Source organism: Cucumis melo, chromosome 9 (assembly GCF_025177605.1).
Source record: "Cucumis melo cultivar AY chromosome 9, USDA_Cmelo_AY_1.0, whole genome shotgun sequence".
In the NCBI taxonomy this organism is placed as follows: Eukaryota; Viridiplantae; Streptophyta; class Magnoliopsida; order Cucurbitales; family Cucurbitaceae; genus Cucumis; species Cucumis melo.
The window spans coordinates 23,952,739-23,980,516 of record NC_066865.1 but is presented as its reverse complement, the minus strand read 5'-3'; the positions used below and the strand labels follow the sequence as shown (position 1 = coordinate 23,980,516).

The 27,778-nt window shown below is 30.6% G+C and overlaps 2 protein-coding genes across 2 annotated transcripts; one reads left to right on the top strand and one right to left on the bottom strand.

Annotated features, from left to right (window-relative positions):
* The first annotated feature begins 3,235 nt into the window (after positions 1 to 3,235).
* On the top strand, positions 3,236 to 9,405 carry LOC103482821 (long chain acyl-CoA synthetase 4-like). The gene is made up of 19 exons (XM_008439168.3): positions 3,236 to 3,727; positions 4,792 to 4,858; positions 4,938 to 5,033; positions 5,115 to 5,171; positions 5,296 to 5,344; positions 5,794 to 5,870; positions 5,966 to 6,005; positions 6,080 to 6,174; positions 6,612 to 6,779; positions 6,869 to 6,979; positions 7,060 to 7,147; positions 7,362 to 7,428; positions 7,596 to 7,671; positions 7,774 to 7,891; positions 7,967 to 8,212; positions 8,315 to 8,454; positions 8,713 to 8,895; positions 8,984 to 9,103; positions 9,207 to 9,405. The coding sequence occupies exons 1-19, from the start codon at positions 3,579 to 3,581 to the stop codon at positions 9,252 to 9,254; spliced, it is 1,995 nt and encodes a 664-aa protein (XP_008437390.2). The 5' UTR covers positions 3,236 to 3,578; the 3' UTR covers positions 9,255 to 9,405.
* Positions 9,406 to 10,201: 796 nt separating this feature from the next.
* On the bottom strand, positions 10,202 to 14,457 carry LOC103482819 (endoglucanase 6-like). Its single transcript, XM_008439166.2, has 7 exons — positions 13,924 to 14,457; positions 13,610 to 13,822; positions 13,315 to 13,515; positions 12,444 to 12,533; positions 11,834 to 11,998; positions 11,464 to 11,748; positions 10,202 to 11,346 (listed from the first exon to the last, which is right to left on the bottom strand). The coding sequence occupies exons 1-7, from the start codon at positions 14,122 to 14,124 to the stop codon at positions 10,627 to 10,629; spliced, it is 1,875 nt and encodes a 624-aa protein (XP_008437388.2). The 5' UTR covers positions 14,125 to 14,457; the 3' UTR covers positions 10,202 to 10,626.
* Between the last annotated feature and the right edge of the window lie 13,321 nt (positions 14,458 to 27,778).

Below are 27,778 nucleotides of genomic sequence, written 5' to 3'. Positions count from 1 at the left end.
AAAGAAGTAAAAAAAAGACAATAGCATCAGCATTAGCATATTAAAATAATTATTAAATAATGGGTCTTTCATAGAGTTTGAGTTACATTAGAGGGCCACATAGAAGGTTAAGGGAAAATGAGGCATTTGATTCGATATTGGGCTAACTGCATATCTCTGTATGGTTAGCATTAACATCTAAAGGAATTCTCTAAATTTCCTCAAAGATTAAGATTAAGTAAACACCAAAATATTTCTAGAGTCTTTCTAGTTTTTGCTGGGATACTTATTTACAATCTACAAAAGAATTCTAGAACGAACTAATATGCATACATCTGCTTAGATTCTTCAAGAAACTTCTAGAGAAGTGTTGTCTTCTATTTTAACAAAGATTCTGTGCGAAATCTGACGTGGACCTAATGTTTCAAGGTCTGGAGACTCACTTCTATTTGAAACAAAAGAATCGGGTTTTTTAACAACTTTCATACGCTCACTCAATACTAAGAGAGTCACTTTCATCCACCATATGTAAACCTTGTCATTGAAAACTTAATTTCAAATTCCTTCGAATTCTTCTAGTACAACCACAGGTATGAGATTGAACCTCGAGCCATGCTCGACTTTGCTCAAATTTTTTCAATTAGTTTTGGATTATGGTGATAGAAGAATTAGAAGGACTTGGAAGCAAATGAAATTAGTCTAAGGTTTGGAGCAGGCAATGTTTATATGGCTAGGATGGAGGCATTGATAGTCCAGTTATTTCTAGATTTGTGGTATAATGGCATATCTTCAACCTAAGCACTAAAAACTAAAAAGCAAAGCTCAAATTTTGCTGATGTTTCTAAACAAATTATAAGGATATAGACCAGAACAAATAGAAGCACACAAATCCTATAACTGCAAAAGAGATGCGAAAATGAGAAAAAGCACAGAGAAATTCACAACAGACTACATCAAGTTCAACAATTACCTAACAAAGCTTCAAACGATCATTGGTTATAACAGGCGTTACAATCCTTCGACTCCATTCCATAGGAAAACTTGTATGAGCTATACTAGTTTTAACAAACTTCAACAGAAGAAAAGTGGACTAAGGTATCATATACTAACAACTCAAAAACCCTCCCCAGTTAAATGAAAATGACAATGGCGGGCCAAAATTCTAATATTGTTCTCGGTCATGACTAGTTGAGTTTTGTTCAAGTTGGCTCTCAGTTTGCAAAATTTTGTTTCCATCGAAAAGCATCAATCTTATATTGGTTCATATTTAGATAGAGCATGTAGATTCAACTCCAACCGAAGCATTCAACAAATTTGTGAATTGAGCTAAATAATATTCTCAAATGAAGAAAATGCACACAGGACAACACGTATAGAAGGCTATCACATTTGTGAATTGAGCTAATAGTATCCGAGTAAATGAAGAAAATGCACACAGAACAACACGTATAAACAAATCAACATCGATTATGATTACAAATCAAAATCAAAATCGAAATAACCCGTCGTTAGGGCAGCATAGAAGGCTATCACATTACCATTGTATCATCATAAACACATACAAGGAAAAATTCAAAACAACACCAACAATAACGGAAAAAAAGAAGATTCGAAAAAAAAAAAAGAAAGACAAATACATAATTAATAAAGAAAAGAAATGCACATTAGATCTATAAATTAGGATGATTGATCACACAGGAAGATCGACAAACCCGTCATGTTGGTCAGGAGGTAGAATTTGATCGGAGAGCGGTTGAGTGGACAAGAGAAGGTCGTCGTCGTCGTCGTCGTCGTCAAGGTCATTGGTGGCAACGTTGACACAGGAGAATCGTTCTAAGGAGGAGAAAAAAGCGGAAGACATGGTAGCCGCAACCCAGGCGGCGACCTGGTCGAGCTTCTCCCGTGAAAGGATACTGAGGGCATTATTGTCGGTGTTTTCCATCCGATCTGAACAAAGCTTTTCTGACGGGATTAAGATTGCCGGTTGAAGAATTGAATTGGGAATTTTGGAGAAGATTTTAGTGATTTGAAGGAGGAATTGGGAGATGAAATGGAGAGCTCAATCAAAAAGCTAAAGCTAGGGCACAATGGAAATCAAAAACATTTAAAAACAAATTCCTCTTAACTTTTACCAAAAACAAAGCTACCTATACAAAAATTGAGGTCAATCACAAATTAAGAATATGATATCTAAAATGTATAGATATAACATATCAAGTGTATATCAGTGATATAGGTTACTAAGGATATCAAATATTTATCGAGCAGTATTATTCAATTTTTCATCACAAAAATAATGTGTTTTCATGTGATCATCGTAAAAAGTTTCAAATTATTTGAATAGATTTTCTTTTTATATAGCATTAGATTTAAATCAACCAAATATTTAATTGTTATTTATGTAAATTTATCCTTCCAAATAAAAATAGTATGCATCAACTCGATTTTTGTCGTTTTCACACATTTTTACTTTCATTTGAACAAGAACATCTCAAGAGAAAAAGTCTATCCTTTTAGAAGAATAAAAGATTCCATATTTGAAGCAACTTTTTCTTATTCCCACAATTAAAAATCGTTCGGTATCAAAATTACTAATTAAATATTATTCAATAGTTGATGTAATTTTAGTTTTTTTTCTCTACTTTATTATTTATTAATTTTATGAACTAGGATATGCATTAAGAGATTTAGTATAGACATAGAAAATACCTCTCAATTTTATGCTCTTTATTTAATATATATATATATATATATATAAAATCGATAGAACATTAATGGTTAATTCAGTGATAAATTTGTTTTGCAACTTATTCTACGCTCAAGATATTAAACCTCAATTCTTACCCTTTTTGTTTTTGATAGGATGAGGTAAAAATCTTATTTTATGTTGTTTATTTAGAAATAAAATTTAGGTTAATTTGCATTTGAATAAATTAACTAGAAGATTTTTGGTTAGATTGAAAATATGAGTTGACTTTTGAATAGATATGAATGAGTACGCACTAATAAGTTAATAACTCAAAATTAACATAATCCACATTATAATCTAAACAATCAAATAAGAAACATTAAACAAAGTAAAACTAAGACCCTTTCTAAATATAATCATTGAAAATGGTCGTTTTCGATTTTCCTTCTCTTTTTTTCTTTTTTTAACATTTATATTGGGGTACAACCGTACAATGAAAAACAAATCATACGGTCAAGAATAGTCCACATTTTCACGAAGCAATGTCTAACTAAATCATTTCAACAACCCCCATCCCCAATTTCTGAGGAATTTTCTTTTTCATTTAGCAAAAAAATTGTCATTTTGAAAAGTCAAGATCCTTCCTTCATGAAATCAAAGCAACCCCATTAAAGAATATCCACAAACAAACATGAAGTCAGAGCCAGCCTTGCCCTTCCCTTTGAAAATCAAAGTAAACGGGTTTATCTTCAAGTTCCTCTTGGATTTAATACTTTTCTGTACAATTATAATAATACCTTCTTCCCCACGTTGTCTCAAGATTTCAAATCCCACATAAAGTTCTCAGATTTTGAGAACTTGTTGAGATAATTTCTGAAGAAGAAGAAGAAGAAGAAGAAGAAGAAGAAAAATGCAGAGGAAGTACTTGGTTCAGGTGGAGGAGGCTAAGGACGCCACTGCTGGCCGGCCGTCCGTCGGGCCGGTTTACCGGAGCATTTTTGCTAAAGATGGGTTTCCGCCGCCGGTTCAAGGACTGGACACCTGCTGGGATATATTTAGGTATGGATTTGTTGATTTGTTTGATGGATGAGAAATCCCATGGAGAAAATTCTGAACTTTATGTAGTTTCTGGTATGTAAATTCTGTTTTCTTTGTTTTTCGTCGAATCTTTGTGGATTCCCAGTAGAAAAATGGATGGTTTTAGATCTGGTTGTGCCAAAGAAGTTCTGAACTTAGTTGTTTTTGTTGTTTTAGTTCGTGTAAGCTAGAAGTTTAGTCAACTTTTAAGTTTGTGTTTGTTTGATTAAGTTTGAAGTGTTTGTAGCTAATTGGATTTTAATTTTGTACCGAGTAAGTTCTTGAACTTTAAACATATCAATTACGGTTTTTTAAATTTTAATTTTGTAGATTCCCATCATATTCAAAAAGGTTTGAAAGTAATTGATCTATAGATATAAAATTGAATCTCACCTATAATGAGATCCTAAACTTAGAATTTTGTATGTAATGAACTCGTGACTTTTTTTTTTCCAAAAAAAGAAGTTTAGGAATGTTGGGACCAAGTAGATATAAAATTGGAAGTTAAACAGCTAAACTTGTAATTCAAACCTTGAATATCCTATTGAATGCCTTGATGCCAATTGCTGTACTTGTGGCTATAGAGGGTATGTGTAAAATTGACTTTAGGACACTTGTATTTTTTTTTTTTTAAATAATCAACTTTGCTTTATATCAGCTTATTTAAGACGTCCATGATGTTATATCATATGTGAATTTACTTATCTCAAACTGTGACTTAGATGAAGCTAACATTTCAACCAAGTACGGTACAAACTCATTCAGTCGTATAATTTGGGTATTCATTCCACACCGTTAAGTTTTGCAGACTTGTAAACTTCACTGTAACCACGAGCAAAACATTTACACCTCATGGCTTGAAAAAATTTGGAGTAAGAAGCTTTGTATTTGGTTTACGAATTTGTAATTTGTAAAAAGGTCTGAGGAGCTAGAAATCTTGTATTGTGTAACCAAATATAAGCTTGAATTTATAACTCCAGACTTCAAAAATTCACCTCCTAAATCAGACCCTCTATGAACACTTATGACCATAATGCTTGATGCAGAATGTCCGTGGAGAAAAATCCTGGAAATCGGATGCTTGGGCGTAGGAAAGTAGTTGAAGGAAATCCAGTAAGTTACTGATAATTAAGTTGATTATGCATTGAACTGAAGAGAGTAAAACGTTATGGTGGATTCTGTGTGTCTGCAGGCCAAAGCTGGTGAATATGAGTGGCTAACTTACAAAGAAGTTTATGAATTGGTGTTGAAAATAGGAAACGCAATGCGCGGTTTGGGTTATGGACCAGTAAGTTTTTGAAGATTTTTGCGTTTGTAAAATGCTATGCAAATTGAGGAGTTAACATTTGTAGTTATGCTGAGTTTGCAGGGAGAAAAATGTGGAATTTATGGTGCTAATTGTCCTGAGTGGATCATTAGCATGGAGGTAATTAGTTCATTATATCCTTCTTCTTTGTTAATTATATAAATCAGTGATTTCTGCTTGTAAGCAGACATTAGCGATGTAGATTCTATTTGGTGACCTTTTGGCTTTTTGTTTCTTGTTGCAGGCTTGCAATGCTCATGGGCTTTACTGTGTTCCTTTATACGATACTTTAGGTAAACACGTGGTAGAAAGTTGTTTTTTATTGAACTCTGAGAATAATTTTAGTCCATGAACTTTACATAAGAAAAAACAAATCTTTTAGTCTTTGCTGTTTCTTAATGAACTATTCACATCTTTTTGTTCATTCCTATATTGGTAAGTCTTGAAAGCCACATATAGTAGATTATGTGGTAATTTTTATACGAATTTGGGATCTTTTTAAATGATTCAGTGAAGAGTAATAAAGACTAAAATCAGTATTTATCTGCAAAGTATAGGGACTAAAATAAAATGTTCAAAAGTTCAGATATCAAAATGGAATAAATAAGGGGGATTAAAATAGGCTTTGAACCTGAAAAATGACGAAGGACCTTCTCAGCCATGTCTCTGGAGTTTTTTCTGCTCTATTTCCTATACCATATGAAAGCTATTATGGATTCAAACTTTTTGTAATATGTTTCAGGTGCTGGTGCCATAGAATTCATAATATCCCATGCAGAGATTTCCATTGCTTTTGTAGAAGAGAAGAAGATCTCTGAGGTTCACCTCCATCTTCTTTTTTAGAACTAAATAAGAGCCACATAGTTTAAGTAAAATGATTCTGATATTAACTTTTTAAACTCTCTCTTGTTCAGCTGTTGAAAACACTCCCCAACACAGCGAAGTTTCTAAAAAGTAAATCCTTGCTCTTTTTTGATACACCTATAAAAGTTGTAGGTATCTAACAAGATTTTAAACTTTTCATGTAGCCATTGTGAGCTTTGGAAAAGTTTCAGATAATCACAAGGAAGAGGTTAAGAAGTTTGGTTTGGAAATCTATACTTGGGAAGAGTTTCTACAAAAGGTAAGTTATTTAGAAGTATATATAAGATGCTTAGCACTAGGGACTAGGAAGAAAGACCTGGACTTGTGTATCTTGTTTTTGGATTTTGGTTAAAAGATTGAAAATTTATCTGTGTCTGTGTTTGATTTAGTTAGGTTAATTTTTAAAATTAACCATCTTGTCCTAAATAGTTTTTAGAAGTCGAGATTTATGTCAGCAAATCTGTAACACATACTACCAAACTTAGACTTGGTTTCACAGCTCTAAACTATTCAAATCTATCTTGTGAAACAAATGTGTGTATTTGTCTAACTCAAAAGTGTGGATATATCTAAATCACACAAAATCGAGTGACAAATTGGATCATTTAAGACAAAATATTTACTGTCATATGTGAACAAAATTATATATCATTCCTGTTTCTTCTCTCAGAATGTTGTTTTTACCATTGGAAACAGGGAGATAGCCAACAGTTTGATCTTCCTGTGAAAGAGAAAAGTGATATTTGCACCATCATGTACACCAGTGGAACAACTGGTGATCCCAAGGGAGTACTGTTATCCAATAATGCCATTATAGCACTTATAGCTGGTGTCAAACATTTACTTACAACTGTCAACGAAAATGTAATCTCTGTTCTTCCCATTCCCCTCTTCAAATAGATAACTAAATCTTCAAGCTTGTTGATTTATCAGATGCATGTTTCTTGTTATAGGTTCAAGAAAATGATGTTTACATATCATATCTTCCGCTTGCGCACATCTTTGACCGGGTGATCGAGGAGGTGTTCATTTTGAATGGTGCCTCCATTGGATTCTGGCGTGGGGTGAGAAATCATGTTTGGATTTTTTTTCTTCTTCTAGGCAAAGAAATTGATGACTCATGTTATGCCCATGAATCTTGTAGGATGTGAAATTGTTAGTTGAAGACATTGGAGAGTTGAAGCCTACTATTTTCTGTGCAGTTCCTCGTGTGCTTGAAAGAATTTATGGTGGTGAGCATATGATATGTTGCTTCGGGTTTGATATTAATAGAAAATGCATTTAGATTCAAGCTAATAGTTGAGCCAACATGTAAAAGATATCGAACTTATACGAACTGATCAGTTTAAGCTTTTTAATATTTTGTTGGTCAAACATGGATTAAACTTAAACTTTAATCGTTAGAGTGGTGGATAACCTTGAGAAATGTTTAATGATACTGTTTAGGTTTAAACCAGAAGATATCATCGGGAGGCTTCTTAAAAAGATCGTTGTTTAACCTTGCATACTCATAGTAAGTAAATTTCCCTCTAAAAATACGGTACCTTCTTATCAACATTGTGCTATTTTTCTTTGAATGATGGGGACAAAGTTCAGATTAAAGTCTCTGTTGTTTCAAATTCATCCATGTTGATTGTTGTTCTATATCTCCTATTTATGTTTTCTTTTTGTATTATGCAGTAAATATAATCAAATGCAGAAGGGGAAAAAGCATCAACAGGCAGCACCACTTTTTGATAAAGTTGTCTTTGACAAGGTGAAGGGGGACATACTTACACAATTATAAGGTTACAGTTAAATCAAAATCATCTTAAATTTTTCTGAAAACTCATTCATCTTCTTGGAGGGACAATTTTAGGTGAAGAAGGGATTAGGAGGAAACGTGCGAATCATTTTATCTGGAGGAGCTCCTCTTGCAGCACATATCGAGACTTTCTTTCGAGTTGTATCATGTGCTCATGTTCTACAAGGATATGGTATATCATCCTTATACCTCCATTTCCAAAAACCAAAGCAAAGGGAACCCAAATATCATACATTTCTATTTGCAGGTTTGACAGAAACTTGTGGGGGAACATTTGTCACTCTACCAGATGAATTGCCAATGTTGGGAACAGTAGGTCCTCCAGTTCCCAATGTGGATATCTGTCTTGAATCAGTACCTGAGATGGGGTATGATTCGCATGCTAGCACGCCTCGTGGGGAAGTGTGCATCAAGGGAGATACATTGTTTTCAGGGTACTACAAACGCGACGATCTTACCACAGAGGTGTTAATTGATGGCTGGTTTCATACAGGTACTGCCTAGCTTGTTGAAATTCTCATTGCTTGAGGTTCAAAAGCATGTTGACTGTCGATATATGAAAATTTTGGTTCCTATATTCTTTGAATTCTATTAGGGGATGTTGGCGAATGGCAGCCGGATGGAAGCTTGAAAATTATTGACCGTAAGAAGAACATCTTCAAACTTTCCCAAGGTGAATATGTTGCAGTGGAAAATCTAGAGCTGATTTATGGCCTTGTTTCCGACATCGAAATGGTATGAATTCTAGCTCCTATTTTTATTCCTAACAAGATAATTCATATTTTACGATAGCAAAAAGTCACAAGAAGTCCAGAAACATCACAGTAACTTTTGACATCAAAACTATGCAATATGAAGATTCAGTAGTGTGAGGTTCTCCTGAAGAACAGATTTTTCGAACATATATGAATATTTCGTAGTGGTTCTTTCTATAATTTTTTGGGACAAACGAAAATCTAAACCTTGACATGTTTGATTGGGGATTTGTTTCAGATATGGATATATGGAAATAGCTTTGAGTCCTTCCTCGTTGCGGTTGTTAACCCTAAAATGCAAGCACTTGAGCAATGGGCAGAAGAAAATGGCATAAAAGAGGACTTCAATGCTCTTTGTGAAGACAAAAGGGCAAAAGACTATATACTTGGACAACTATCAAAGATTGCCAAAGAACAAAAGGTTCATTTTTTTTTCTCTCTTTTCTTGATTATGAAAATGAACTTGTTGAAAGTAGCATGAATTGAACTTGTGTTATTTGCTTTTGTAGTTAAAAGGTTACGAAAATATTAGAGCGGTTCATCTCGACCCCCTTCCATTTGATATAGAACGTGACCTTCTGACTCCATCATTTAAGAAGAAGAGACCACAACTGCTCAAATACTATCAGGTTCTTTTCTACACTACTCGATGCTATTAATTACATTAGTGATATATAACTGAATTTACCTTCACCCACGAGCTAAACTAAACGTTCGGATTTTTATTGACAGAAAGAGATCGATGACATGTACAAGAGTGGGAACAAGCCAGTTGCCTAAGGAAGGAAAAAGAAGATTGAAGATTGACAAAGAATGTAAAGCTTCATATTTATATGTTGCGTTATTTGTAATTCATTGAATTGAATTTTTTTTTTTTAAAATGTAACATTAAAAACCAACAACAACAATAATAAAGACTATTGGAAGGTAACTACCGAAACTCAGCCAAAAACAAACAAAATACATTAGTTATTAGCGTATATAATACTTTAAAAATTGCTATCGCTATATTTATAATTTTTTACTTAGTTATTGTTTTAAAATTGCTATCGATTATAATTATATAAAAAATGTAATCTTTCTTTACGGTAAAATCTTCCTATAAATTATTTTTTAGAGAAATACGAGGGAATTTTAAATATAGAATAAGGGTTAAATTTATTTAAAAGTTATAACAAAAGTTTCAACCTTTCTTAGAGTCCAAATAGACTCTGCCCAATCTTTTATATGCTATGCAATTCGATCTTTATATTTTATGCAATTAGAGTAACTTTAAAGGACTAGTTGCTTAAATTAAAAAGAAATTCAAAGTGTTATTGATTGTAACAAATATAATTTTAATATCACCACCTCCAATTCTTTGTATTTGTTGTGAAAATTTTATTTTAAAATTATCTAAAAAGATGGATGTCAATGAATAATTCTAAAAAACTAAAATATATATATATTTCCATAAGTAAATAAAATAATCTACAATTGTTTTCTAAAAAAGGTTAAAATGTTCAATATTTATATTATATTATATTATATTATATTATATATATATAGATAGTGATATTGTTAAGTTTCATTGATTTTCTTAGATTAATGAAATTTAATTAATCCACTCGAGTATTGAGTTTCGTTATTTTTATAATGATATAATAGAAGTACCAATTCATCTACCTAAATATTGTACGGATGAGAATACGATTAAATTAATGAAAACTTTTAACACGAGCAAAAGATATTAGGAAGCTTAATTTATAACGTGAGATGAAATTATGTTGCAAAGATTACAACAAAGGAAACACAAAGAAAAATTGTCAACCCAATTACAAAGAAAATAAAATGTACCTTTTTTTTTTGTTTGAGTTACATGAAACAAAGTAACAATAATTAACCAACCTTCTTCCTTTTCTTTCCCCTTCCTTTTGTGAACCATTACCCTTCAAGAAAAGCACACAGACCTCTCTATCTCTGTTTCCTTTCGACAATTCCCAGACCCAAAAACAGAGGAGAGAAAGAGGATGAGCAAAAAAGAGAAAAAAAATTCTTCATCTCTTCACTCCTTTCTTCCTCCAATTCCTTACTTATTCAAAAACCCCATTCTTCAATTCTGCACAGTTATCATCATTAAATCACACCCAAAAAGAATTATTTATCAGTCTCTTCAATTCTCCAAATTATACTTCAAAACAGAGACATTTGCCTGTGAAGCAGAGTGAATGTACACAAACTCCATACTTTTTCCTGCTGCCAACGAACCCACCCATTTAGGGAATGTGTACGAATTCCCTGATTTTGTTAGTCCCCATAAAGGCCCATAAAGCTTAGAAATCGAAAGCTGAAGATTCCTCACTGTTTTTGACGACTTGTTTGTAATAACAGAAGAATATCTGTAATAAACTCTGCCTTTGGCCTTCCATGAACTTGTAACTCTCTGAACAATTACGACAGGGGAGGAGGAGGAGGAGGAGGAAGAAGAAGGAGGGGAAGGTTTTTTGGTTATTGGGTTTCGTTTGCTCGGCGGTGGAAGGGCTACTGGGAGAAGCTGGTTGTAGCCGGAGTGGCCGCCGTGGAGTCTAGCTAAGAGGCCTAAAAGAGGGGCGTTATTGTAAGTGGCGGGCTCTGTTTGTTCGTAGTTGTCTCTTTGATCCGCGAAATTGTCGTAGGCGTCGGGACCACCGACGAGAGCTCCGACGAGGGTGTTGGGATCACTGGTTTTCTTACTAAACCATGTGGCGTAGCCTTCACGGCAGGCGATGAATTTGGAGTTGCGTTTGTAGGAAACGATGGAGGAGCCACGGTGGTGGACACGGCGCGGGAAATTGTTGCCGTATCCCACCATATAGCTTGTGGCTCTTGGATTGTCGCCGAGAATGTAATCTACCTGCTCAATCCAAACACTTTTTCAATCCTCGGTGACCAACCAAACAGACACAAATATGAAAATTGAGGAACTGAACGGGTAATTCCACCAAAATGAGGGGAAAACAGAAAAACCCACCTGAGATTTAGCGAAGGAGAGCAACTCCGAGGGTTGAACATAACCCGCGGGGCACTTCATGGAGCTGCGGGAGGAGGTCAAGTAATCAGAGTAAACGGCAGCGACGAAAGAGGCAGTGGTAACAAATTGCATATTGTTCCATCTCTGCCGGAAAATGAGGCCGCCGGGAGTAACCTGAACATTTTTATACCCTTTTCTCAAGCACGCACAGAGGAAGGCTTCGGCCTTGTCCTGGTATCGCCGGAAAACTGGAGCATAGGCGCCGGCCTTGCCCTGCATCAGGAACTGCGAAAGAGGAAAGAGATCGATAGGTTAGAGTTAAAGAAAATTAAAGGAAATGATTAAGGATTTGGAGAAACTAGGGGTTTACTTTGGCGACTAGGGTTTGAACACCGGCGTATTTGACGTCCCAACTGAATTCCGTCATGCTCCAGCCGGTGCCGCCCATGGAATCGCCGTTGTCAGCGAGGTATTTGAGGTAGTATTGGTTGTTGCTTGCTTGGTATAGCCATGCCGCTGCCCATAGCAACTCATCCTGTCAAATTTCGAAAAACAATTATCGTTAATTCATTGACTTCAGTTTCTATGCCCCCACAAGTGTCCAAATTTAGATGTTACAAACTTTATGAACAAAAATATAATAATTTTCTAAAGTTACTCCACTAATAATAAACTAAAATAATGATGTTTTATTATGTAATATAGTGTAGATCCAATGTTGTATTTTAAAAATAATTACACATACGAATGGGACAAAAACAGTCCATTCTTACTTTTTTCTCGCAATTATTACAATAATTATATAATTGAACAACCAACAAGTCAAAGAAAAAGCAATTGATTACCATAACAAAGCAAAGTCAAATCAGGTAATTAAAGGAATAAAAAGCAATAAGATTATAAATGGGCTTCAGTCTTTGGGCCAAAAGCCCCACCTCAAGCCCAATAAAAAGGAAGAGGGAGAGGGAAGAATCCCATACGTTGTATCCACTGACAGATCGGTAGTACTTCTGAGCTACGGTAATGCTACTGTCATATTTGCCCCTGTATTTGTCCGCAAAATCGAACAGCTGAAAATTACCGGTGAAACAGATCAATTGTTAGATAACCGTCGGATTTTGTCTTAATTCAAGGGTATACTTGTAAGTACAGTTTAAATACAAGGGTATTGAGGTAATGTGAACAGTGTCACCGACACCCCCTACTCCCATTACTACGTTAATTTTGGTGATCGTATAAAATGGACGGTTGTGATCACGGAATCACAAAATCTAAATCTACGTGTATGGCTTAAAGCCGCGATCCTAAATGTGCGCCGAACATTACCATCTACTTGATTAACTAATTTCCGTTTTTATGGGTAAACGCCATAGTTTTTTAAATTTATAATTTGTAAAGTTCGGATTATATTTTATTCCCTAAATTTGATTTTCTACTTCTAATTTTTTATACCGTAATTGTTTCTTTTTTAAGTACAATTGTAATAGATAGATTTGAATGTCGTAGTTATTAATTAAGAGTCGTACGTGTAAGAACCAAAAAAAAGCATTTTAAAAACATATAGATTAAAGTGAAGAAAAGTCGAAAGTAGAAGAAGCATTTATAAAAAACAAAATAAACTTAAACCCATAGGTTATATCATTTTCTTTTTCTTTTTAAGAATTCACAAACTATGTTCAAAGTGAGGCATTAAATAATCAAAACGAGCATAGTAAAATATGTACTAAAAGCTTGAGATTTACTCATTTGAGGAAGAATATACTAATTCTAAAGTTATTGATTGGATCTATACCCCACATTGTCAAAAGAGTGAAGATCATTGAAATGATAAATGAAAATTTGTGTATATACCTGATAGGCGTGGTTGAGGAGGGTGTTAGCATAAGCAGGATTAGAATGGCGGAAGACAAGAGAAGCAGCAGCCATGGCGGCGGCAGTTTCTCCGGCGAGATCCGAACCGGGATTACTCGGATCAATCCGGTAAGCACGGCGGTCGGTAGTCATATCCTCCGGCCGCTGCCAGCAGTAATGATCGGTATTCCCATCTCCCACCTTCAAATAAAAGAAAGCCCATAAACATCAAAATCCCATTCCACAATTTTAACTTCCAAATAAAAAAAAAAAAAGTTCAAAACCCAAACCTAACCTCGCCGTAGAGAACATTGGGTTCCGTATGAGCTTTAATGAAATAATCAGTCCCCCATTTAACAGCATCCATGGCATGTCCAAGCTCCCCACTAGCCGCCAATTGAACTCTATATTCCAAAATACTCCAACTCATCATCGTCACCGTAAAAGCCATAGGCAACCCAAATTTCACATTATCACCAGCATCGTAATATCCTCCCACCAAATCCACCTGCAAAAATTTCAAGAACGTCATCACTCTGTTACAAACACACACAAAACAGAGTTTTGAATTTGGGAGAAATAAATTAAAAAAAAAAAAAAAAAACTGACTCCGCTGGCTTTTCCATCTTGAAGGCCAGAATGGGAACGCCAATTAACTCGTTGGTTACGTGGCAAGAATCCCGATCTCTGAGCTTCAAAGAAGAGAAGGCTTTTTGAAAGAGCGGAGCCGTAGTCGTGGGCGGCGGAGGAGAAACAGGGGAAGAGGACACAGAGGAGAAACAGGGGAGCCATGGAAATGAGATTAGACATTTTGGAGAAGGAGAAAAATGTAATGTGGGGAAATGGGGTTGGTTTTGGGGTGTTATTTGTTAGAGAGAATTAGAGGAATAAGGAATCCATGGATGAAGGAATTAGAATTCGGAGGATTTGTATGAAGGTCGGACAGAGGAAGAAGGAAGAGGAAGGAGTATATAATGGAGTGGAGAGTGAAGAAGAGTCATAAATGCGATTGAATTATAATAATATTCGAAGAAAGTTTTTTTCTTTTGCTATGTTCATATGAAAAACGTAAACCGTTGTGAAAGGAACAAACTCATGTGGGTGTCTATTGCCAGGAAGGTCGGTGTAGCTGTGAAAATATTTAAGGAGAAAATTAGCTTATTTTCCTCCATTAAATCTTTTAATTACTCTTTTTATTTTCCTCTAACCAATTTTCATAAAATTTTAAAATTAATTCTTTTTATAAATAGATAGAATAAAAATATATACGATTTTGTTTTATACGTTTTATTTTTTTTTAATTATTATTATTTTGAAAATTTGGGTCATGGCCATTTCTTTTAAAACTACTAAAAGTAGAACAGTCAAAAAAAGTCGCACAAAATTTGGCCAATGAAACTCTCGAATATATCTATTCATTTTTTAGAGTTAGATCATGAACATTAATTATAGTTTAAATTTAAACTATCGATAATAATATAGAAGCTTGATTTTAAATTTAAATATTCAAACAGTTGTTAAAATGAATATAATTATTTTGAAGTTCGTTCAAATCTTCATAGAGCATATTTTTCCTAGTTTGATTTAATAGATATGTAGGCTTTTTGATTAAAATTTTGACATGTTTTTTTTTTAAATGTTATTTTTTTTTTTTATGAATTTCCCTCAATTATTAAAACAGTTCTTTTGGATGTCTAATAAATAAAAATAGTACGAAAATCATCCACACTATCCTAATAAAGATTTTCCATATAATCATCCACAACAATTGATATTATAATTTGAACATGATTTTTATAATATTAAAATAAACATACCTCAATTATAAATTTGGAATAAAATCAAATTTCTTTATATATATATATATAAACCTATTAATGAAATAACTCAGAAATAGACCAAATGGCCAAGGGTTTTCCACGTTTTGAATTATTAAAGAAGGAAAAAAAAAAAAGAAAACTCAAGAGATTTTAAGTTAAAAAAACAATTTAATAGATTTAAATCTTATTTTGAGTCCTTATACTATGTTTTAATTTCTAAACTTATTAACTCTTCAATGGAATGAGAAGGTGGTTTTCAATATTTCGATGAGTATATTAGTTGATTCATCGTATTATTTAAGCGGATAAAATAACGTAATTTATTATAGGTTAAAATCTTATATTGGTGGATGAATTTTATATGGGAATATGTATATTAAAATGGAAAAAAGAGGAAAGGGGAAGGAAGGGAAGGAGTATGGGGAGGTAGATTGAAGAGGAGGCAAAGTAAGGAGGACAGGGGGGGTGAGCTAAGGGTCTGACACGTACCAATGAAACAGTCAGTTTTATATAAATATATTTGAGAGAGATTTAATTTAATTTCGTACAAACACAAATAGTAAGATTGATACACCAAAGATTCTGTGACATATCATGTGATTTTGACATCCATACATCAACACACACACACCCAACCTTTTCTTTTCCAAATTCAACAAATATTCATTATTATTATTATTATTATTCTCATTTTTATGAAAATTCTAACAAATAAATAAAAGAAAACATTCATTTTTGTTTTTCAAATATATATGTTGTGTAATATACTATAGTATTAAGTTTTTCATCAACTTTGTATCCATTTTTTCATTAATATTACTTATAATCCATGAAAGTAATAATTTATTCTATGAACTAACTATGTTTGTAATAATTTTGTCTCTATTGTAAGACTTAGAGTTAAGATTTATTTAATGAAGATTTCTTTTCCACAATTATCTGTAAAAACTAATTAGAAATTTAATGTTTTTTCAAAATACAAAAGGGTGCGTTATGAAATAATAAAAATTGATATCTAATTTTGATGATTTCTTAATGTTAATGACTAAAAATTGTTGCACTTGTGGAAATATAATAGCTTAGATTTTTGCATACAAAAATTAAATGATGGAAATTGTTGTCTTTACGAAAGTTTTAGAGATCCAATTGTTGTACTAAAAGTTTAACGGTTCATTTATAACTAACCCCATATCAATTTGCCCCTAATTTAACTTTGCTTTTAAATTAATTAACAAACATTTGACACCAAATAGTCAAGAGCTTGGTTTTCTTTTTCTTAAAGACAAAAATATAAAATTGAAAACCAAAAGACCAAATCTAACTCAACTCAAAACTAACAACAAAATTAAATAAAAATTAAACTCAAAATTATCAAAAGTAAAAATGTAACATTCAAATTACACTTGAAACCTAATAACCAAAGGGATATATTTTTCATACTAAATAACAAAAACCACATAATACTGATGACTCTATATATATAAAAACTCTCTATTCTCTTCACAATCTCAAAGATTCTAAACCAACTTAATTAAACAACAAAATAGTATTTAATAAATCATAAGGGATATAACACAAGTTCACTATCACATCAACTCTTATTTTAATGGATGAATTGATTGATTATTTAGACCCCACTCATATCAGTTGATCTTGATCAATCAATTTGATACTATTACACATATCTTAGTCCAAACCCAATGCAATACTACAACAACGTCATTGCATGAAATTTGGGAAAATAACAAATAAATTTGAGGAAAAAAAAATAGTCAAATTTATTCGTATATTAAAAGAAAAAGGCCCAACAATTAGGGCATGAAATATGGAGTAGGAGTGTTTCGTGGAAAATGAAACCTCCTCTCGACAACCCCATAAACCTGATATCTATATAATATTTATACATTTGCCGCACGAGTATTCACTTCAAATCGACCACCACCGACAACAACACAATAATAAATAAATTCATCGTTGTGAAATATAAATTTTCAATTATTATTGGACTTTCTTTTATATATATATATATATATATATATAAAGAAGAAGAAATTGAATTAGTTTCTTTTATAATTTTGATTTTGAATGTAAATTAGAAAAGGGTTTGGTATAATGAGAATTCAAATTGCTTTTGTGTTAGCGCAATCAACGGTCTAATTTTACTTTGATTTGCTTTCCGAGATTAACGGATATTTTGGGAAAGATTTACTCCACTTTTATTTCTTTATTATTATTATTATTATTTATCTGAAACCTATTTTTCATTTTTAAAACAAACATTTACACAAAATAATAATAATAATAATAATAATAATAATATAGGTATTGGTTTTCTTTTTTTTTTTTTTCTCGAGAGAGAGAGAGAGTTGAAGTTGTGGACAAAATGGAGAAAATAGGAAGAATTTTTTTTTAATGCATTCACATATGTAAGAATGCTTTTGAAATGGGGAGAAGAAGGTTTTCTCAAATGTGAACGTAGTTATTCCCATTCTATATGTCTCACTTTAAAGCTTTACCAAAACTTGGTTGGGTAGAGTAAGTCTTTTTTCTAAAGTTTTCTACACTATACCAATGCATTCCCATGAAGTATTAATATATATATATATAGATATATAAATATAACTTTCTTCTTCTTTCTCTTTTTCTTTTTCTAATGGGAAATGTATATCTTTACTTTTGGGCTTGCACATAACTTTTTTGGTGTATACAAAAGTTAGGTATATATTAAATTTTGAATTCTACCCATATAATAGAAATTTATAGAATATATAGTTCAACTACTTCCAAACCACATTTGTTTTATGTGAATGGTTTTAAGTAATCGAGATTTTTTTTTCTTTACGATTAACTTCTCGTATATGTTAGAAGGTTTTTATATATAGCTAGACAAATTAATACTAAGAAAATCATACTTAGTATTATCTTTAATTTACAAAAGAACAAAGGAAAAATTGAGATATGTTTTTTTTTTCGTATTCTCAAGATTATTATATAAGTTAAGACAATTGGATAAAAATTACACTACGTGTCTACCATGGTTGTATATATTTTAGGAAGAGATGATAATTAGTTGCAAATTACTTTCTACTCTTAATTAATTTATTTTTTCCTCTTTTTGAGAGTAGCAACAATATATATATATATATATATATATATATATATATATATATATATATATATATATATATATATATATATATATATATATATATGTTGGGAGTACCCTCTTGTGTTGTTAAATAAAGATAATGAAAACCCTACTTGCTTTTTTCTTTTCAATAATCTTTTATTAAAAAAGTAATCACTCAACAAGGAAAAAGGAGTGATTTTTGGGAATATTAGTCTCCATTTGATAACATTATTATTCTATTATTCTATTGTTAATCCATTTCTTTTTCTCCTAATTTCATATCATGCCTTTTCCGAAGAAACACTAAAAGTTTTAGTTAAAAACAAAAAAACAATTGAAAAATAGAAGTTGATAGATTTAATTTATCTGATATAAAATAAAAAGTTTTAGAAACTTATTGATCAATCTACTCTAAGGTTTATAATTAAACTATATATATATATATATTTGCTTTAAAACATAATTAAAGTAGGAGAAGTTTTTGTGAGGGAGAAAAATAAAATGTTGAAGAAATAATGAGGGGAATGGGAATGAGACATGTGAGTGTAGAATGAAGGGTCTCTTTCTCTTGCAACCTCAAAACTCAAAAGGACCAAACATAATGAGTTGTAAGGATTGAAAATAATTTATGTACCTTTAAAATGCAAATATTCTAATTATATTAGGACAAGAAAACGGTCCTAATTTTGTTGGGAACTCATCTCACAAATATTTACTATATTCTATAACTCTTTTTGTTCACTTATAATTGAGTTCATCTTCTACTTTTATATATATATATATATATATATATATATATATATATATATATATATATATATATCACATTAATTTCTTCAATTTTAGCCAAAATTTAAAGTTCATTACATATTAATGTACTTTATATTTTTAAATAAATGTTTTTCAAAAACAAGCAACAAGAAGTCGTCCAAAGTGGCATTATCAATAGCATCAATCCAATTTATATATGGCTAGCTTTAATCAAGTAATTATTGGTTTAATTATTAGAGGATTCCATTTTTTTTTACCACTAGTCACATTTCAAGTTCCATATTCTAAGCTCTCAACAAGTTTGCTTAATTTAGTAGATCTTTCACTATTTTGCATGAAATAGAATCAAATGATCTCTTTTTTTTTTTTTTTTTAAATTATTTATTAGGTTCCATGTAATTTGTTTGATCAACCCATTAAGTATTTTTAAACAATTTATAATTTAAAACCGTGAAAAAGGAAATGATAAAGTAAAATTATTGACCATTAGACTTTTTAAAAAGGAAAAGTAAGTAGTCCTTCAAAATAACAATTGTAACAATATAACATATAATTCAACTCTAGTTATTTTGTCTCACCATTAAAACCTTTATGTTACCCTAGTTCAAGTAAATTCAAGTACAACTAATTAAAGTAACCTAACGAACTAGATTATATTGAGAAGTCATTGATCCAAGTAAGTTAATCAAATCAATAATAATCTCAAGTTGACTAGAATAGAATGATACCTATACCCCTTATAAAGAAAATATGTTTAGATCCCCCATATGACAAAGTTGGACGCCCAAGAGGCCTGGAAAGAGATAAAACTCCATTCAACCTTATAACAACAACGTAGGTCGTCTCTAGATATACTATACCAATGTCAATCTAACACATGTCACCATCTCTATCCACAAAAACAACTACAATACCACATAAAACTCATAAAAACCAATCTACAATAATGGGTTGCATCCTTGCCCCTCAATTACAATCCAACTGTAAAGTACATACTACATGTTTTAAATCATCCACTCAATCGTATATTAAACTTTCTTGCCACCAATCAAGCCATAATCTAAGTCACAATCATCTAAGTGCATTTGGATTGATTTTTCAAGTATTTATAAACATTCTTGTTAAATATTTAGAAAGTCAATACAGACATGTAGTAATTAAGTCCCTATAAGTATTTAAATGATCCATTATTATCGATATGTTGATATTTCCATCCTTATTTATACATTTTTATGAATTTGATATAGACATAAAGGAGGAATCATACTAAATAACAAAAGGTCGCTTTCGTTAATATAATATAAATGATAAACATTTTGTATTAATTAGATTATGTTTGTTTATATTATATTAAGCATTAGAGTTAATTATCACTAATGTTTTAATAATGGGAGTGGATTAAGTTGTAGATTTGTGGTGGGAAAAGAGAGTGTATATGTATATCTATATATTGAGTAATTTAGAGCGCAAATTAAGGAGGATTCAAATTAGAGGCAGTACTCACCATTTTCTCTCTTACTTTGCATTGCCCAATCATTTCTCTTATAATTATGATTAATTATAATTTTCTTTTTCTTGTGGGGGTTGTCAAATGCCAATTATTCTTTTTTAGTCTTCTTTTCTTTAGTTGGTTTTAATTGTCAATCTATTTTATGCCACACTCTCATATATAATATTTAAATACTTTATATCATTTCATTTCATATGTCCCCCACTCTCAATTTTACACACAAATGGATGGAAATAAATTAAGTTTGAGAGTCTTATAGTAAAAAGTAGGGTGGTAATTATATATGTATTGAATAGAAGTATGTGTGTATATTATTCACATGCTATATCATGAAACAAAACTTGTCATCCTTAATTCCTTCAAACATAAGGACACTCTAGTCTTAGAATTAGAGTTACATTCTCTTGAAGTATAAATAAGATTTCTAAACCTAGTTGAAAAATCCATATTATTTTAATGTTGTGTTATTTTCTTCGTAATTACCATTTTAACTAGGTTTTTAAAATGTAAACGATGATACTAGTAATAGCATGTCTAAGGATAAAATTTGCCAACAATCATTTTAGCTCGAGTTTAACTCGAGTACTTAAAAAAATTGACATTCAAATTGTTTTTTAAATTATAACCATTAACTCCTAGAAACAACTCCCTCTTTCACTTCTTAGGGAAAAAAATGCTCTTCAAATATTATTAGGGTTCTTAAAGAAATTAATTGGTGGTGTTAATATTACAACCATTATGATTGCTATTATTTACTTTTTTTTAGGAATGCTATTATTTACTATTATTGGTGCAATTTTTATTGTCTTCGTTATTATCTTCTTGAAGAGTACTCCTCAAATTAATTTCTTTCATTAAATACTTTTCGAAATGCTCAAGAAACAATTAATGTTAACGTCATCTTTGTAACATTGTAAAATATTTTTACCTTTCTTCTTGAAGAAACAAAATATGAAAAACACGATATAAATTTTGTACATCAACTTTAGAATTTGAAGTTCGATTTTTCACACACATCTCTATAGAAAAGTTATATAAATACTTATTTCTCTCGTCATCCAAATATATTTCTCTCGATTACTATTCACTAGTTAACTTTTAAAATTTATAAGTATTTAATTCAAATCTACAACACTAGCCAATATTATATAACTTTTAAATGAGAGAAAAATGATAAAAATTTACTGTTATTAACTTATTATTATGTAAATTTCAAGTTTTATTGTTCAAGGGAAAAAAGATAATAAATAAACTCGAGTTCCAACCTTCAAATTTATATTATATACAAATAGTTTAATATGTTATGATTTGTTTTCCCTATAATATTTATTTTAAACTCTTCTTAAATATAAATTATAATGTAAAACTAATCCGAAGTTTTATTTAAATTTTGTAGTGGAAAGAAATTTAATTTTCTGGTGTTCTTCTTCTTCTTCTTCTTTTTCTTCTTCCACCTCAGTTATTTATTTGTTTATTAAAATACACGACAATGAAAAGTCAAACCACAAAGCGGCACCGTTTGTTGTCTACACTTTTCGGCCCATACGGCGTCGTATTCTTCAACTACATATCATCAATCGTTGGATTTCAGCATATGAAATCTCATCTCAGCCGTCCACTCATCTGTTAAAGTGGCCGTTAAAAGAATAAGAAGAAGAAGAAGAAGAAGAAGAAGAAACGTTAATAGACGGTGATTTTTTCTGTTTCTTTTCCTCCGTACGTGGACGGACGCGGTAACGATTATGGTCATGTGGAATCACGTGGGAAAGTGGTGCCCACCATGTGAGGCTCCGGCAATTCTCCGGCCACCGCACCCACGTTCTCCGCCACACCGCTTCCGTCCAACCAACCAACCAACCAACCAACCAACCATCCATCCATCCATTCATAATTCTTCTAAATTCAACACAAACAAAATTAGCTGTTTACTTTTATTTTATTTCTCAGGATTAATAGAATAAATTGCTAAAATTGGGAAGCATATGGTGAGGTGTTGGATATGAGATTTCAAGTGATTTTAGTGAAATTTAAATTAGATTTTTTTTTGGGGGGGGGTTTACTTTATTAGCATGCATGATCATGTCTAATTGAACTTAAATCATTGAATGTGTGGGTTCATAATGAGACAGATTTATTGTTGCGATAACAACAGTGGAATTAGGAATAAACTTATTCTTAAAAAAAAAAAAAAGTACTAAAAGAATAATGTCTTGTGTTATATCGTATATAATTATTGGAAAAACACTATCCATAATTTATTTTTTTTTTTTATTTTTATGATTTCTTAATTTTAACCTCAAACTTTTGGTTGGTTTGATCTAATTGGATCTGAATTTAAACAATTGATTAAATCAATATTGAATGTTCTCAACTAGATTTGAACATTTAGTGAGTAAATTAAAATAAATTAAGAAGTTAAAAAGGGTTGAGTTGAAAATTTTAAAGATTTGAAGATGAGGATTTGTATATATAATTTAGCCCAAAACAAACACTGGATTAGGTCTGAAGACTAGGAAAGGGAAATGGGTTGGGAGGCCAATATTCAAAGGGAAATGAAGTGTGGCCCAATACTTCTATTAAGCTCATGCATTCACCAATATGAGCTATGATTAGGGCAGGTTTAGGACAACAACATAATTGAGTCATAATATTTATGTAATTTGACGGATAATAATGTTTGTTACCATCGAACTAAGCTTGTTTTGGTGGATGTTATGTGTGTTGTTAACCTTCTTCTTCTTTCACTTTTCACTTCACTTTTTATTTTATTTTTAATATCTAATTTTTAGTCTCTATAATTTTAATAAATCTTAAATATAGTTCGTAATACAAGTTTATTGTTATTTTTCATTCAAATCAAAACCGATTTATATCTATAAACATTTTCATTATAAATTTTGAAATTATATTGAAAAATATGATTGTTATTGAAGAAATTATTTTAAATAATAAAACTTTTTAAAATATTTACTTAAAATATCACAGTTTATTTGTAATAGATAATGATAGATTATTATCTATATTTATCATGATATAGATAAACAAATATAATAGTCTGTTTTAATCTATCACAATTTATTTATTTTGTAACTGTTTTTGTTTATTTTGCTGCGTTTGAAAATAATATTTGTTATTAATTCGTTTATTTTAATTAAAAAACAGTTTGAGAATCAAATTGGGAAATTAAAATGGACTAAAAGTGATGTTTTAGTCAATCATTTTTTAAAAAAAAAAAAATTAAAAGTTGAAATGATTGAGGAAACAATAAGATTGACCTTTGAGTCAAAACATGTATGTGTAAAACAATGACTTTATGTTTTATTAATTAAAGTGGTTAACATCTAACTTCATTCTCATGTGAATGTATGAAGTAAGATTTTGTACATTGGTATTATCTCATACAAACTCATATTTACGTAGGATCTGTGGTTGTGTTTTAAAGGAATGAATTTGCACAAATAAGTTTTGCTGTTGTAAATTTCAGTTCTTACCAAGAGAAAGGTCCCAACTAGAACTTTTTTTAGATAGTAGACGACGTGCAGAGAGTTCCCATCACAAAGAACATGACAAACCCTCCAAGAACCCTTTAATTTAATCTCCTCAAGGCAAATCTCAACCTTAGCCACAGAGAAAACTCATGTCCCATTATTAACCAACTGAACAAAGAAGAGACAATGAGAGAAAACAATAATAGAATCAAGATGAATGCTAATTGCGCCAAATTTCAAATCAGAAAAACTTATCCATGCTCATCATCTTAAATTCTTTAGCCAAACCGTGATTTAAGAAAGGAAAAAAACGAAGACAAAAAGACAAAAAAATTAATATGAAGATGGGTATATTTGGTTATAGCATATAGTTGTGGGGCATAAAATAATAATAATAATAATAATAATAATAATAATAATAATAATAATAATAATAATAATAATAATAATAATAATAATAATAATAATAATAGTAATAATAATAACAACAAAAAGCAAAAATAGAATTAAATGATGATTAGAATTAGATGGAACAAATTTAGTTGGGAAGACGTGTAGTGAGGCAGCACCTCCGTCGGTGCGGGCGGCGGACCAAGTCCACACCCAAACCCTAAACCCCTTTTCTAAATTTGACTTCTTTTTAATTCTAAATTTTAATCTCCCACCTACTTCTCTCCTAATGCCTCTCCATCTCCGACAAATCAACCTCATTAGAACACTAATCATCCAGATTTTAAATCAACAAGAATAACAATATATATATATATATATATATATATATATATAAGTAGTGATCATTGTTGTTGTGATGAAATGACCATAAAAGAGATATATAATGTGTTTTATTTAGGGTTCAATTTTGAGAATTTGGATTTTGGATCAAATGATATAGTTGCAATTTGTTTAGCTAAAGATCACTTTTGATGGCTTAAGATTTGTGTTTAATAGTTCTTTGATTTAATTTTTTTTATTCTAACTAATGAGTTGTTTCAAAGCTTCCAATTTTGTGTTTAAAATGTTTGAGAATTTATAATTTTGTATTTGATACGTGTTTGAAATTTAGATTAGGGTTATCTATCAATAACCGAAACTTGAGAGTAATTAGTTTTTAAAAGAAAATTCAACGTCTATTAAAAACAATAATTCTCATCGTTCATAATCAAAATGTTAAAAAAATCCCATAACCTAAATATACAATTAATTCTATGATTTTTTATTTTATTTTATTTCAAGAACCACTAGTTTTGATTCAAAATTTGTTTGTATAACCAAATATAATAACAAATTTTATATGATAATTAATTTTTCACAAAATTATTATTTTTCAAACAATAACTAATATAAATAAACATGTAGTGATTCCAAATATTTTGGGATAAGCTTTGAAATTAATGAGTTTAATTACCTTTGCCTTTTCACATCTCCAATAATCTAGTTATGCACCAAGAAGAATTGGATTAGAAAATGACATATCTTCTTCTATTCTTTTTAATGTTGATTTTTGTGTTCAATCATATTGAATTTAAAAGGCTAAGGTTGAGAAAATGAAGATAAAAGGGGAGACTTTAGGGCATATGTATGTATCATGTAATGTATGAAAAGCAAATTACAATGTCAAGCAGCAATGCATTCTTTTAATTCTTAGCATCCAAACAATTTTTAACTTTATTCTTCCCCTTTTTGACATCTTTCTCTCATGGGGTCCATCTCTTTTTGACAATATCTATCCATACCTAAATATTCATTTTCTTTTTCTTCATTCTCAATTTCATATCACTAACTTTAATGTCTAACTTACCTATACGAAACTAAATTGGAATTACTCTATCAAATTTCGTAAACTTACTGAAACTATTTGGTTTCACTTTTAATACTTTTATTGCATATGGCTATTATGGGATGTACGTTAAGTTTTTTCATACTACCAAACTCATAAAAAAAGCGATGTTAATTTTATTAATCTAAACTTTTAACATTTAATACATGATATTCAAGTATTACCTATATGCATTGGTCAATCATTTGAAAGTGATATTCCAACGTAACTTGAATCGATTATGTTGATTGGGAGCATTATTTATAACAAAATTACTAGATCATACCTTTTGTGGCTAATTGGAATGACCGTATAATACAAGTTACCACTAGTCTTTGGTTCAAAAATTCTACATCGAAATAATCTATGAAACTCGAAGCAAAGGGCATAGATTCACCGACTAGAAAGTCTAATCACCAATTTTCACTCATTGTAGTTTAATGCTATAGATAGACACATTGTTTCAATATTGCTTTATCTGAATCTTCAAAAGTTTCACTTTTGCATCTTCTAAATTTCAAAATGCTCAAATGAAACGTGTGAAGATTCAAATTTAATAACAATACATACGTCATAAATATAACTTATACATACCGTAGTTTGCTATAAGTTTATTATCTCCTAAAATCAGTTTAGAGCATGGATAAAAGATGTAACATCATACGTACTTCTATATATTTATATGATCATACAAGTTTTTCAAACTTATTTGAAGTGTCATGTTTTCCATAAATAGCCCGAACAACTTCATACACAATAGGATAGTACACTTCTCAAAATAGAGTAAGCTATCAAAAAAGAAATGAAATAAAATAATAATAGTAATGAAAATGAAAAAAAAAAAAAAAAAAAAAGAAGAGGCTAAAGTCAAAGTTTTGTTAAAGAAAATTAGAAAATAGTCATTGTCCGTCATTGATTAGTAGTTATCTGTTAGGCATATGATTGATACAATTTTTTTTCTTTTTTTGTTTTTTATTTTTATTTTTATTTTTATTTTGGATAAATAATAATACAACCATTAATATTGGTTGAGCATCCCATCTAAATCCAACCCACCTTTTTCCTTTTAATAAAAGAAAAATCATTCAAAAAAAAAAAAAAAAAGCTTTTCTAATATCAATGATGATTGGTTCAAAATTAGTTTCTTTTATCTTCTCTCTTAATTGATTTTTTCTAGGAAAAAAAGAACTACATAGAGAGCATTGCAATTCTCAATTCCTTTCCTAAATAGAATGAATATAATGATTATATGGAGAAATGAATATATATACATATACAAATTCTAGGATTTGGTTGAACTCTTTTAATATGGTCCGTCATCAATTTAATTTATGGAATTTTACTATACATATTCATAAATACTAGAATGGATGTTCATAATAATTATTATTATTTGTGTCACTTTAGAGAGTAAATGAGTTAAAAGGTAAAATTTTTTACTTTTATCTTAGGAGAGATGTCTTTAACCCAAAAAATAAAGAAACAGAAGTATATAAGAACTTCATGCCGTTTTAGTCTAAGAAGTTGGTGGGTTATACTACTAAAAAAACCATCAATTTTATATTTTAAAACTTTCTATACCGAGGTCTTGTTTTTTAGATTCATCACTCTTTACACCTCACTATTCAACTTTTTACCCTAAAAGCTCCCTTCGTTTACTTGCAACGAGTTCTTTAAGATTAAGAGGTTAATTTCAATAAATTTATAGCCTAATTATAATTTAGTTACATCTTTTTTAATCTGACGAACAATTCAAATGAGTCTTTGAATGACCCATTTTGTATTTATGATTTTTTTTTTTTTAAATTAGTTTATAATTTAGACTTAATATAAATATAACTTGATTGACAAATTACATCAAATGCAAATGATTTGATCATTAATCATATAACTATTCAACTAAAGAGATAAACATCCTCGAGCTAAAGT